General features: G+C 38.8%; 3 protein-coding genes across 3 annotated transcripts; all 3 read right to left on the minus strand.

Annotated features, from left to right (window-relative positions):
* Positions 1–2,448: 2,448 nt before the first annotated feature.
* LOC306841173 (GTPase IMAP family member 7-like) lies at positions 2,449–3,535 on the minus strand (the record flags this gene model as incomplete). The annotated part of the gene is made up of 1 exon (XM_079370884.1): positions 2,449–3,535. The coding sequence occupies exon 1, from the start codon at positions 3,514–3,516 to the stop codon at positions 2,449–2,451; it is 1,068 nt and encodes a 355-aa protein (XP_079227010.1). The 5' UTR covers positions 3,517–3,535.
* Positions 3,536–6,975: 3,440 nt separating this feature from the next.
* On the minus strand, positions 6,976–9,444 carry LOC306841649 (GTPase IMAP family member 7-like; the record flags this gene model as incomplete). The annotated part of the gene is made up of 3 exons (XM_079371596.1): positions 6,976–7,124; positions 7,347–8,135; positions 9,438–9,444. The coding sequence occupies 3 exons, from the start codon at positions 9,442–9,444 to the stop codon at positions 6,976–6,978; spliced, it is 945 nt and encodes a 314-aa protein (XP_079227722.1).
* Positions 9,445–10,142: 698 nt separating this feature from the next.
* On the minus strand, positions 10,143–14,522 carry LOC306841650 (uncharacterized protein; the record flags this gene model as incomplete). The annotated part of the gene is made up of 5 exons (XM_079371597.1): positions 14,459–14,522; positions 13,178–13,504; positions 12,540–12,596; positions 10,730–12,261; positions 10,143–10,301 (listed from the first exon to the last, which is right to left on the minus strand). The coding sequence occupies exons 1-5, from the start codon at positions 14,463–14,465 to the stop codon at positions 10,143–10,145; spliced, it is 2,082 nt and encodes a 693-aa protein (XP_079227723.1). The 5' UTR covers positions 14,466–14,522.
* Between the last annotated feature and the right edge of the window lie 529 nt (positions 14,523–15,051).

The raw sequence follows: 15,051 nt of genomic DNA on the forward strand, positions 1-15,051 counted from the left end.
GAGAGAGCAACAAAGGGCATGATCCAATTATTTTTAGGACTGCTCAATGAAACCTACAAAACCTGTATCATTGCATACCACGATGGGTGTGTTTCGCTTTGTGTACACTTTATATGATCACATGCTTTAAAATAACATGTTGATTTAAATGAACACTGTCTTTGCTCAGAATTCATTATTTCACGTCACAATACTGATATTTTGGTATCAAGATACAGAGATGTCATTTGAAGACATTATTTGCAAACGACAGTAATGCTAAATGGACTTGAGTATTGTTTTTGACACGTCAGGTAAATTCACATTTGAGGATAAAAACATTTAGAGATAGATGGATGATAGATGGGTACTTTATTAATCCTTTGCAGGAAATGACACGGTCAAAGCAGCAACTGTTATAAAAGTCAAGACACCACACAAACCCAAAAAACAAACAAATACCATTTAGGCACATCAAATCAAAACATTAGAAATACTGTTAAAATGTGTTTATCAATTAATATGAGTACATGTATCCATTGTGTGTTATTCTCCATGAAACAGTCTGATTAAGAGAAAGGCCTTCCTGTAACGCTCACTTCAGACTGAACGTGCTCTGTTGAATAAAGTCCAGGAAGTGTGGAGGCGGCGTGCAGGATTTCTCAGAATGGTCTTGAAGATTTGAAATCCCTCTTGCCTCTGTGACCTGCTGACGGGTTTCCTTTTCAGTCCCAATGATGGAGCTAATAACAGTCTGATAGAAGAAACACAGAAGAGGCCTACGGATGTTAAAAGACTTCAGCCGACTAAAGAAATAGAGCCAGCTTTGTCCCTTCATGTGCAGTGAAGTGAAGAAAAAAAAAAGAAGTGAAAACATGACTTCATCGTTTTTAAAATGTCTGTTCTTCAGACAAAACTATTTACCGAAGCAGTAATCCATCATCTAACCAACATGAAGGATCTTATTGTAATATGAAGGTTGATTTTATAGGATGACGAAGTAAACGGTCAAACGTCATTTTTGATTCTTTCCCACTCGGACGAGTTTGATTTCTTGAAGATCAAAGAGTAACGTACTTCTACAAAAGTACCAGTAATAACACTAAACCCGCAAACATTAGTAATACTCTGATTATTAGGAGGAGGGTTCCAAAAGATGGTAAATTTGATTTAATCTAGATATTTAGGGATAAACAGTCTCATAAAATTCTTCATATTATAGGACCAATATGAAACCTCCTGTGTTTAAAATGTGTACTGTGATCAAAGTTCAAACATTGGAGCGAGCTGTCTACTCCCTCGATGCAGGTTTTAAAAAAACATTTCTGTGTTCTAACCTTTATCCATCTTTTAAAAGCATCTCCAATATTTATCTTAGTTTGATCACATTTTAGCCTGTGGAGATTATTACAAATACGCAGAGGCTTTTTAGCAGGCCTTGCTAAACCCAGGAGGCGAGGGGCAAAATGGCCGCCTGTGTGCGACTTAAAACCACCTTCTCCTCATATCAAAACAAAAACAGACCATTCAGGACCAGAATCTAAAGGAGGACATACCAGTACTTCAACATAACATGTCTGATCAGGTCATTTTATCGTTTAATTCACTATCTGACATATTTGACCTTGAACACTGTTGATTAGTTTGTTTTTTAAAAGTTCACCCTTTTTATACTCAGTCTGAAGTGTAACTACTGGAATACTTTTCTTCTCCTATATATTACAAGAAAACAAATACATCCATGGTGTTTTATGTATTTGTCTTTCAGAGTTTCTTTGATGAAAAAAGGAAATAAGGAAAGACGTCAGTGTTGATTTTTTTTATTGCTTTATTTGATATATATGTTCAGAATACAAAGGATTCAGAGGTTCAATGAAAATCATTCTGTTCACATCAATAATAATGACATCTTGACATTGATCTGCTTCATGAAAAAATAACACCCGATAACATTTAGACATTGAACAGCAGCTCTGACCCTGGAGCTTTAAGATTATATGGACACTAAATACACAACAATGATCAAAATAAAGATTTATATCAATCAACACACTACAAATGACTGAACATGGTCAATACAACACCTTTAAAATATCATTAGAATTATGAATGTGAGGCTGTTAGCATGCTGAGATTAGCTTAACCTCTACTTAGTCCTGTTTCACTCTTTGTAAATCTTTGACAAACTTTTTTTTTTATCTCAAATACAATCAACAACACACACTCCTCTGATTTAAAACATTTTAAAGATATTTTTGTCAAACAACTCAAGAAAAAAGACATCTTTGTGTAAGCCCATGAAACTCAGTTAAGGCACTTCAGAACAGATACAGAACTTCTTACAGAGGACATTTACACAATCATAACTAGCTCTATTATATGACTTCAGATAGGAGACTAGAGTCATTCTACAAGAAGATTTAACTTTTTCTATTTTCACTGTTTGTCTGGTTTGAACTCTCATCTCATTTATATCTCATCGAATGTGTTTGAGATATATTTGGCTTCTTCTTTGACTGCATCTGCTGCCTTCTTTGCTGCTTCCTGTGGTGTTTCTGCTTCTGTAGCTGCAAGACATCCTGTCACACCTCCTGCCACTGCTCCCACTGCAACAGACCCTAATAAAAGAGTTAATGTTGATACTGGGCCTGTTGCTGCTCCTGCTGCTCCTACTACTCCTGCTGATAAAACTGTTTCAACGTCTACTCCTGATGATTTACCTCCTTCTGCTGAAATTCCTGTTGCTGATTTTGTCACCTCTTTAAGATTTTTCAATGTTTTAACAACTGCTATAACCATCACTTTCACACCTAAGAGGGCTCCTAACACTGCACCTGCTGCTGTTCCTGTCATTAGGATCAAAAGCTTCTTAAAGACATTAAGCTTTGCCTTCCCTCTGATCTCTTCCTCTGACATGTTTGGTGATGACTCTCTGATGACTTCTATCTCCTCTTGTATGTTGTTCTCCACTTTTTGAAGCATCTCATTGGTGTAGCATCCACCCGCGTTGTTGTTTATCGTCTCCTCCACTGACTGAAGGATCTTCTTCACCTGGAACTGGTTGCTTCTGTATTCCTCCTCTGGATTTGTTGGTTTGTCTTTCCAGTATTTGTTGTCGATGACATGGCAGCGGCCTCCACACTTCTTCACCAGATCACTCAGATTCTGATCCTCACAGATAAAATCTTGAATTGTCTTTCCTTTTTCGAGCTGATCACCATGAGTAAAGACAACTGTTGCAAATTTAAAAGCTTCTTCAGAAAAGCATTCTTTTATTTTGGTAATGACTTCCTGTTCTTGCTCTGTGAACCTCTCCACTTTAAGCACAATGAGAAAAGCATGAGGCCCAGGGGCGCACTCAACAACACACCTCACTAACTCAGGCTTCAGATCATCTTCTGATGTGTCTGTGTCAAAGAAACCAGGAGTGTCGATCAAAGTGAGGCTTTTTCCATGAACAGATCCGGTTACCGCTTTGCATTCACTTGTTTCAGATTTGGATTTATGGCTGACTTCACACTTCTTCTCTCCCAACATGGTGTTCACCAGGCTGCTTTTCCCATATCCAGTTTTTCCCAAGATAACAATTCTTCTTGAGTCTGAAAGGGAATAATCTCACATCATTAACATGAATATTACTACATTTCTCAGGAGCTTGGTGAAACAGTTGCTGATGGTTGAATCACAGTTTTTCAGTAGCTTACAGGCCTGTGATCTTGCACCAACATGAGGCTGCGATATAATTGTCCTTAATGTAAATATGATGAATGTGAGATAAATTGAACCTGCAATTACACCACCCAAAGACTGGGGATAGTGCGCCTAAAACGGCAGTTGCCATATTTTAGATATTTACAGTCAGTTCCTTCAGGATGTGGCGATGTTGTAATCGCACCAATTCATGTAAATTCAACCAATCCCTGTGAATTCTAGACAACCTTGAAATGTTGTCTATTCACCGCAACATTTCTGCAAATGTGAAAACTCAGAATAATTTGCCCCGCGATTTTCAAGTGAAAGTGGTAGTCGCGCACATCCAGTTTAGGTGCTTGTCTCAAAGGTCAGTATTCAAAGAATTTAAAAAAAGGAGACCGCACACTTGCTCCCTTTTTGTGCAGTTATTCAGAGCACATCCCACGAGTTTCACCAATCATAGCAGTCCCCCACAAAAACTGTGAGCTAATAAATCACTAAAGTTTTCACGGACCAAACTCACTTCCTTGTTTGTATTCACTCTGGACCTATTATTCTTAAGCTGAATCTGTAACTTCTACCTGGGGACAAATACATTTTTTTTAATTGAATTAACCATCTATAAATACATCATAAACACATTTTGTTCTTTGTCTGTTGGAAAGACAAAGACAACGCCCTAAACAGCTCCAGAGACATGCAGCACTCACCCTCCCTTCACGTCAATATGAATGAATGTTTAAAAATCAGCAGAAGATTTTGTATTCTTGTCTATTCACTGAAGTCATTCACATGATTTCCCATCAAGCTCCTGTTTTATTTTAATCCGTCACTTCTGGGGTTTCTTCCTGTAGTTACTTCATTAAAGCCATTTTCACATCATGCACTCCGGACATCGGCACCAGCCGCAGGATAAAAATGTGATTTTCCAGTTCTACCTGCTGGTGCGTTACCAGGTTACTAAACTTGTCCCAGGCACGACCACTGCCCTTCGTCGTGACCCTTACGTATATTCTGAATCGCTCTTTTTGCTCAATATTTACTTTGTTTCTCTTAAATTCTATAGAGAACATGTGTGACGTGATCACTTTATGGATAAGTGTCCATCTCCACACTGTAAACTGGTCTTCAAAGCTCAGAGCGAACAGTTTAAATACATTTAAAGAATTGATCGTAGCTTACCGTCCATGTTGTTTACAGAGATGTCAGTGATGAGTGGAAACTGTTTAGAGCTGAAAGTTCACCGTCCTGTTTGTCTTTTCTTTCGTGATCAGACGTGCTTGAAGACAAAATGTCTGCTAACTGATTTAATCTGTCTCTATCTCGTTTGTTTTCCTCATAAGATCGTGAGGAATGCTCAATGAAACCTACAAAACCTGTATCATTGCATACCACGAGGGGTGTGTTACACTTTGTGTACACTTTATTTGATCACATGCTTTAAAATAAAATGTTGATTTAAATGAACACTGTCTTTGCTCAGAATTCATTATTTCACGTCACAATACTGATATTTTGGTTTCAAGATACAGAGATGTCATTTGAAGACATTATTTGTAAACGACAGTAATGCTAAATGGACTTGAGTATTGTTTTTGACACGTCAGGTAAATTCACATTTGAGGATAAAAACATTTAGAGATAGATGGATGACAGATGGGTACTTTATTAATCCTTTACAGGAAATGACACGGTCAAAGCAGCAACTGCCATCAAAGTCAAGACACCACACAAACCAAAGAAACAAACAAATACCATTTAGGCACATCAAATCAAAACATTAGAAATACTGTTAAAATGTGTTTATCAATAATATGAGTACATGTATCCATTGTGTGTTATTCTCCATGAAACAGTCTGATTAAGAGAAAGGCCTTCCTGTAACGCTTACTTCAGACTGAACGTGCTCTGTTGAATAAAGTCCAGGAAGTGTGGAGGCGGCGTGCAGGATTTCTCAGAATGGTCTTGAAGATTTGAAATCCCTCTTGCCTCTGTGACCTGCTGACGGGTTTCCTTTTCAGTCCCAATGATGGAGCTAATAACAGTCTGATAGAAGAATCACAGAAGAGGCCTACGGATGTTAAAAGACTTCAGCCGACTAAAGAAATAGAGCCAGCTTTGTCCCTTCTTGTGCAGTGAATCCGAGTTGGCAGGTATTTTTGAGGAAACAAAAAAAAAACATGACTTCCTCGTTTTTAAAATGTCTGTTCTTCAGGCAAAACTATTTACAGACGCAGTAATCCATCATCTAATCAACATGAAGGATCTTATTGTAATATGAAGGTTGATTATATAGGATGACAATGTAAACAGTCAAACGTAATTTTTGGTTCTTTCCCACTTGGACAAGTTTGATTTCTTGAAGATCTTACAGTAACGTACTTCTATAAAAGTACCAGTAATAACACTAAACCCGCAAACATTAGAAATACTCCAATTATTAGGAGGAGGGTTCCAAAAAAATAGTACATTTGATTTAATCTAGATATTTAGGGATAAACAGTCTCATAAAATTCTTCATATTGTAGGACCAATATGAAACCTCATGTGTTTAAAATGTGTACTGTGATCAAAGTTCAAACATTGGAGTGAGCGGACTCCTCCCTCGATGCAGGTTTTAAAGAAACATTTCTTTAAATGATGTTTGATTTTTTTTTTTTGCTATATTTGATATATATGTTCAGAATGCAAATGATTCAGAGGTGAGTGAAAATCATTCTGTTCACATCAATAATAATGACATCTTGACATTTATCTGCTTCATGAAAAAATAACACCAGATAACATTTAGACATTGAACAGCAGCTCTGACCCTGGAGCTTTAAGATTATATGGACACCAAATACACAACAATGATCAAAATAATGATTTATATCAATCAACACACGACAAATGACTGAACATGGTCAATACAACACCTTTAAAATATCATTAGAATTATAAGCGGCAGGCTGTTAGCATGCTGAGATTAGCTTACCCTCTACTTAGTCCTGTTTCACTCTTTGTAAATCTTTGACAAACTTTTTTTTTTATCTCAAATACAATCAACAACACACACTCCTCTGATTTAAAACATTTTAAAGATATTTTTGTCAAACAACTCAAGAAAAAAGACATCTTTGTGTAAGCCCATGAAACTCAGTGAAGGCAATTCAGAACAGATACAGAACTTCTTACAGAGGACATTTACACATTCATAACAAGCTCTGTTATATGACTTTGGATAGGAGACTAGAGTCATTCTACATGAAGATTTAACTTTTTCTATTTTCACTGTTTGTACAGTTTGAATTCTCATCTCATTTACATCTCATCTAATGGGGTTGAGATATATTTGGCTTCTTCTTTGACTGCATCTGCTGCCTTCTTTGCTGCTTCCTGTGGTGTTTCTGCTCCTGTAGCTGCAAGACATCCTCTCACACCTCCTATCACTGCTCCCACTACAGCAGACACTAATGAAAGAATTGCAGCAGACACTAATGAAAGAATTGATGTCGATACTGGGTCTGTTACTGCTCCTGTTGCTCCTGCTGCTCCTGCTGTTAAAGCTGTTTCAATGTCTACTCCTGATGATTTACCTCCTTTTGCTGACTTTGAAATTCCTGTTGCTGATTTTGTCACCTCTTTAAGACGTTTCAATGTTTTAACAACTGTTGTAACCATCACTGGCACACCTAAGAGGGCTCCTAACACTACACCTGTTGCTGTTACTGTCAAAGGGATCAAAATCTTCTCAAAGACATTAAGCTTTGCCTTCCCTCTGATCTCTTCCTCTGACATGTTTGGTGATGACTCTTTAATGACTTCTATCTCCTCTTGTATGTTGTTCTCCACTTCCTGAAGCATCTTATTGGTGTAGCATCCACCTTTGTTCTTGTTTATCGTCTCCTCCACTGACTGAAGGATCTTCTTCACCTGGAACTGGTTGCTTCTGTATTCCTCCTCTGGATTTGTTGGTTTGTCTTTCCAGTATCTGTTGTCGATGACATGGCAGCGGCCTCCACACTTCTTCACCAGATTACTCAGATTCTGATCCTCACAGATAAAATCTTTAATTGTCTTTCCTTCTTCGAGCTGATCACCATGAGTAAAGACAACTGTTGCAAATTTAAAAGCTTCTTCAGAAAAGTATTCTTTTATTTTGGTAATGACTTCCTGTTCGTGCTCTGTGAACTTCTCCACTTTAAGCACAATGAGAAAAGCATGAGGCCCAGGGGCGCACTCAACAATACACCTCACTAACTCAGGCTTCAGATCATCTTCTGATGTGTTGTTGTCAAAGAAACCAGGAGTGTCGATCAAAGTGAGGCTTTTTCCATGAACAGATTTGGTTACCGCTTTGCATTTACTTGTTTCAGATTTGGGAGTATGGTTGATTTTACACTTCTTCCTTCCCAACATGGTGTTCACCAGGCTGCTTTTCCCAGATCCAGTTTTTCCCAAGATAACAATTCTCCTTGAATCTGAAAGGGAATAATCTCACATCGTTAACATGAATATTACTACATTTGTCAGGAGCTTGGTGAAACAGTTGCTGATAGTTGAATCACAGTTTTTCAGTAGCTTACAGGCCTGTGATCTTGCACCAACATGAGGCTGCAATATAATTTTCCTTAATGTAAATATGATGAATGTGAGATAAATTTAACCTGCAATTACACCACCCAAAGACTGGGGATAGTGCGCCTAAAACGGCAGTTGCCAAATTTTAGATATTTACAGTCAGTTCCTTCAGGATGTGGCGATGTTGTAATCGCACCAATTCATGTAAATTCAACCAATCCCTGTGAATTCTAGGCAACCTTTCAATGTTGTCTATTCACCGCAACATTTCTGCAAATGTGAAAAATCAAAATAGTTTGCCCCGAGAGTTTCAAGTGAAAGTGGTAGTGTTGTAGTGGCACATCCAGTTTAGGTGCTTGTCTCAAAGGTCAGTATTCAAAGAATTAAAAAAAAAGGAGACCGCACACTTTGCTCCATTTTTGTGCATTTATTCAGAGCACATACTGTGAGTGACGTTTCGAGTTTCACCAATCATAGCAGTCCCCCACAAGAAGAGAGAGCTAATAAATCACCAAAGTTATGTGACCACGGACCAAACTCACTCCCTTGTTTGTATTCACTCGGGACCTATTATTCTTAAGCTGAATCTGTAACTTCTACCTGGGGACAAATAATTTTTTTTTAATTGAATTAACCATCTATAAATACATCATAAACACATTTTGTTCTTTGTCTGTTGGAAAGACAAAGACAACGCCCTAAACAGCTCCAGAGACGTGCAGCACTCACCCTCCCTTCACGTCAATATGAATGAAAGTTTAAAAATCAGCAGAAGATTTTGTATTCTTGTCTATTCACTGAAGTCATACACATGATTTCCCATCAAGCTCCTGTTTTATTTTAATCCGTCACTTCTGGGGTTTCTTCCTGTAGTTACTTCATTAAAAGCCATTTTCACATCATGCACTCCGGACATCGGCACCAGCCGCAGGATAAAAATGTGATTTTCCAGTTCTACCTGCTGGTGCGTTACCAGGTTACTAAACTTGTCCCAGGCACGACCACTGCCCTTCGTCGTGACCCTTACGTTTATTCTGAATCGCTCTTTTTGCTCAATATTTTCTTTTTTTCTCTTAAATTCTATAGAGAACATGTGTGACGTGATCACTTTATGGATAAGTGTCCATCTCCACACTGTAAATTGGTCTTCAAAGCTCAGAATGAACAGTTTAAATACATTTAAAGAATTGATCGTAGCTTACCGTCCATGTTGTTTACAGAGATGTCAGTGATGAGTGGAAACTGTTTAGAGCTGAAAGTTCACCGTCCTGTTTGTCTTTTCTTTCGTGATCAGACGTGCTTGAAGACAAAATGTCTGCTAACTGATTTAATCTGTCTCTATCTCGTTTGTTTTCCTCATAAGATCGTGAGGAATGCTCAATGAAACCTACAAAACCTGTATCATTGCATACCACGAGGGGTGTGTTACACTTTGTGTACACTTTATTTGATCACATGCTTTAAAATAACATGTTGATTTAAATGAACACTGTCTTTGCTCAGAATTCATTATTTCATGTCACAATACTGATATTTTGGTATCAAGATACAGAGATGTCATTTGAAGACATTATTTGTAAACGACAGTAATGCTAAATGGACTTGAGTATTGTTTTTGACACGTCAGGTAAATTCACATTTGAGGATAAAAACATTTAGAGATAGATGGATGACAGATGGGTACTTTATTAATCCTTTGCAGGAAATGACACGGTCAAAGCAGCAACTGCCATCAAAGTCAAGACACCACACAAACCCAAAAAACAAACAAATACCATTTAGGCACATCAAATCAAAACATTAGAAATACTGTTAAAATGTGTTTATCAATAATATGAGTACATGTATCCATTGTGTGTTATTCTCCATGAAACAGTCTGATTAAGAGAAAGGCCTTCCTGTAACGCTTACTTCAGACTGAACGTGCTCTGTTGAATAAAGTCCAGGAAGTGTGGAGGCGGCGTGCAGGATTTCTCAGAATGGTCTGGAAGATTTGAAATCCCTCTTGCCTCTGTGACCTGCTGACGGGTTTCCTTTTCAGTCCCAATGATGGAGCTAATAACAGTCTGATAGAAGAAACACAGAAGAGGCCTACGGATGTTAAAAGACTTCAGCCGACTAAAGAAATAGAGCCAGCTTTGTCCCTCCATGTGCAGTGAAGTGAAGAAAAAAAAAAGAAGTGAAAACATGATTTCCTCGTTTTTAAAATGTCTGTTCTTCAGACAAAACTATTTACCGACGCAGTAATCCATCATCTAACCAACATGAAGGATCTTATTGTAATATGAAGAAGTAATTGTAAGGTTGATGTTATAGGATGACGAAGTAAACAATCAAACGTCATTTTTGGTTCTTTCCCACTCGGACGAGTTTGATTTCTTGTAGATCAAAGAGTAACGTACTTCTACAAAAGTACCAGTAATAACACTAAACCCGCAAACATTAGTAAAACTCCAATTATTAGGAGGAGGGTTCCAAAAGATGGAAATTGCACACCAAAAGAAAACAGAAGCATGAAGTAGAAGACAACCACCAGCAGGATGATCCCGATAAGTCTGGGTAGAGTCTTTAAAAACTCGATGAATTGGTAAATCTTATGAGCTATAAAAGCTATTACTCCTGGTACTCCGAGGGAGAGAGCTGCAGTGAATGATGCTGCTGCTGCCGCTGCACCTAAGCCTGCCCCCGCTCCTGCTGCCCCCGCTCCTGCTGCCCCCGCTCCTGCTGCCCCCGCTCCGATTGCCCCCGCTCCTGCTGCCCCCGCTCCGATTGCCCCCGCTCCGATTGCCCCCGCTCCTGCTGCTACAGTTCCTATAACTGCTGCCAGTGATGCTCCGAGTCCTGCCCATACTCCTGCTACTATCCCCAAACAGAGCCCAAGGAGACTTCCTATAACTGTCAATCCTCCACCACCTCCTGCTCCTCCCTGTCCTGCTTTTCTCTCTGGTTCTTTCCCTTTCTCCTGTTCTCTCCCCTTCTTGTCTTCTGCATTTTTTTCTTTCTCTGTTTTGTCTTTCTCATCCTCGTCTTCTGTTTTTTTCTCACCTCCTTCTTCCACTTCGTCCTCCTCTTCTTTGTTTTCTTCTTCTTCATCTTTTTCCTCTTTCTTGTCGGAATCTTCGTCTTCTGTTTTTTTCTCACCTTCTTCTTCCACTTCGTCCTCCTCTTCGTTTTCTTCTTCTTCATCTTTTTCCTCCTTCTTGACTTTGTTTTTGTCTTCTTCTAAATCTTCACCTTCTTCTTCATCATCTCCTCCCTCCGTTTCCTGCAAAACTACAACAGCTGGCCCAAATAATCCAGCCAATGACTTTGCTGCGGGTCCTGTTAGTTTCACCCAGGTACCCTTCGAGGCGTTGTTGTTAGACTTGCTGGGGTCCCCTCGTGGTGCACCACCGTCAGCTTGCCTTTTGCCTCCTGCTCGCTGCATGTTATAACAGCCTCCTTTGTTTTCCATTTGTATCTTGTCTGCTGTGTGAAGCAGCTCTGCCACCTTGTTGCTCCTGTAGTCACCCTGTTGGTTTGTCTTCCAATATTTGTTATCGACGACGTGACAACGGCCTCCGCACTTCTTCACCAGATCACTGAGACATTCATTGTGTTCGACAAACTCCTCAATTTTCATTCCTTCTGGAAGTTGGTCACCGTGAGTGAAGACAACTGCAGCATAATTGAAAGCCTCAGGTAAATATTGAGAGATTCTCTGGATGACATCCTTCCAGTGATCTGGGGATTTCTCCACTTTCAGCACTATGAAAAACGCGTGCGGCCCAGGAGCGCTTTCTGTGATAAACCTTCCTACTTCGCGCCTCAGCACCTCCTCAGGTCTGTCTTTACCAAAAAAATCCGGAGTCTCAATCAGAGTGATTCTTCTTCCATCAAGAGATTTTGATTTTGCTTGACATTCACTTGTTCCACAGATGGGGCTATGTTCGACTTTGAACACGTCCTCTTCAAACATGGCATTGACCAGGCTGCTCTTCCCCACTTTGGTTTCTCCCAGCAGGACAATCCTGCATGTTTTTAGAACTAGAAGAGAAGATTCAAAGAGCTCTTAGCACATGTGCATACAGTATGAAAAACAATGTCTCTAAAGTAGCTAAATGAACAAGTTAGTCTTCACACTGAGACACACACTTTCAGTATCTAATCATTATATTTTTTGCATCTGGGCCAAAGTCTTTGAATTTCCCAATTTAATGCACAGTAAGAAAACCACAGGGCCTGGACGAGCGCTTTGTGGTACACCTGAAGCTGTAGGTTGTTTGTCTTTTAATAATAATCTCTCCACATGGTTTTTTTTTTACCTTTGATGCGTCTTCCTGCTGCTGGTGTTCTTGTGATGACAATCCTCGCTGGTGGCTCTGCAAGGAAAAAATCACTCAGAGTAAGTAGCCTGTTTTTTTATGGCATCTTAACAATTAGAGTATTCATCATGCTGGTTATGGTCAATTGTTTTACACTTTGAGTTACAGCGGATCAGTAACACATATTATTGTTTAAATAAATAAAGGTTTATGTGTAATAGGACTGGTTAAAAAAAATCAATTTATCAATGCATTGCAATTATTGTTTTCCCAATTCTATATCAATTCAGCTCAATCTGAGATAGACTTTTTTATGTAATGACGCCCCTCTCTTCTAGGGGGCACTGTGGATGCTGTGAATTCAAATCAGGCACAATTGTGCACTTCTCATAAAGTTTTTGTCCATGTCATTACAGCACTGTTTATTGATGATGATCTTGTTGGATATCAGCTCAGGCACTTAATATTATACTGTACTTTAATGTTTTATTATTTCATTGGGTCGGAGTTTATGCTAAAAACTTTTACTATGTCCATTTCCTTATTGTCCTTTTGGTTGTTAACTGCTGCTATGTTTGCTAATTGTATTTGGAAATTCACTGAGGTCCAAGCCAATACAAAGCAGGGCTATGTTTTACCTCTTGATGTTGTTCCTTCCCTTATTTCTGGTACTTCTGCAACACCTCCATCAGCTTCTTTTCCTTTTGGCATTGGAATTATATCAGGGAGTTCTTCTGTCTCTCTCCAAGAGCCATTGTTGTCAGGCAAAACAACAAAAGCTGACCCAGAGAAAGCTTTCACCAGAGATTTGGATGCAGGGCCTGACAATTTCAACCAATCAGTCAGAAAGACACTGTTGAGAGCCTTGGAGTTGTTTTCTTCCTTTGGTACACGTCCTGCTGACTGGCTATCGAGCTCCATTTCCTTTTTAACGTCACGCACAGCTTCCCTGGTGAAGTGGCCTTCTGGATGATGAGAGAAACAGTATTTTAGAACGGATTGTCAGCTGCACTTGTATGCAAATAACTGTTCATAGAAAAGTATGAGAGTTGGATTTGCCTCTTTTCCTCTCGACAGATACTTTTTCCTGCATTATGCCAAAGTCATTGGTAAAAACCAGCTGGTTACTCTGGAAATGTGATGATGGCCTACTATACAGTATGTCTACCTATCTATGCTTATTCTGTCACAAAAAAAGACAAGCGACTGCAGGAACAAAAAAGTATCATCTTTGCACCATTCAATATAGAACATGGAAATCAGATTGATTTTTGACACCAGTTGCATTTCCTCTGCTTTACTCTCATCTGTTATTAAAGAACAGGAACATTTGACTTAAAGGCACAGTATGTTAATTCCACCAACAGGGGGCTCTCAACTAATGCAATAACAAAGCATCATGTTGAGACTAGTGGGGAATCATGGGAGTTTTCTTTGCAGCTAAAATCACCTACTACATGTGTCAGTGAAAACCCAATGTTGAATATCTTTTATTTTATTGAATTTTAAATTGGCCCCTGTCTCAACGACGAACACTCACAAACATTACATTCTTTGATTTCTTAATCCTGATTAGACTTTCACCAACCAACACATTTGAGAGTTGTCACCCAAAGAGGCAAACAATTAAGATGAAATGTTTATTTTGCATTCAAAAAGAGATAAGGGCCAAAGTGACATTTTTCAGTGAGCAACAGAGAGAGAAAAAACAGTCAAATCAAACTTAACGTTAGATTCAAAACAGGCGACACCATTTCACGCAGGCAGGGACGACCCTGACTGCTATGAGCTTATATTGTGTACTTTAATAAAGAATTACGTTAGCCTCCAGTATATGATCTCTTTAAGGATAATTATAGCCATTTAGAGTACCTTTCCACAATTTTGAAATGGTAATTTGAAAGATATCCTGAACTTACCGTCCATGTTTTTTAAAGAGAGAAGCTGAAAATGGTTTCACAGCATTCCACTGTCCTGGACTTGTTTTCCGTTAGTCAGACTATTTTCACTTTCGATTTGAAGAGACGGGGTTTCCCGTCTTTAAAATACTGTAAATACAAGACTGCCATCTAGTGTTCAGATAGGAGAATAACAACAGTGTTAGAATTTTTTTTTGTATTCAGAGTCTGATACCAACACGGCAACAATCAGTGTAAAATGACTTACAACCAAAAAGCTTATCTTTACATTTCTGAAATGTAATTCAATGTTCAGACCTCAGTGAAATAAAGTGTCTTACCGTCAGTTTTGCTGAAAGTGGCGTTACCTTGAAGCAACACGTCTTCCAGAGATTGCTTGACCATGTTTTCCATACTCGCTTTTCAGTCTCCAGTTTCTCCTTTTTACTTGCTGCCATAGATGAAGCAGGACAAGTAACACATTCTGCATATTTTCACTTTCTTGCAATGGTCCATCCCATCTCTTTGGCTTAATAAGAAAAAAAGAAAGAAAAACTTCCTTCTGTAATGTTAAAAATAATCCCGGAATTTTTATCCACTCCTTTTTCATCTTG

This window comes from Symphodus melops, assembly GCF_947650265.1.
Source record: "Symphodus melops genome assembly, chromosome: 20".
NCBI lineage: Eukaryota > Metazoa > Chordata > Actinopteri > Labriformes > Labridae > Symphodus > Symphodus melops.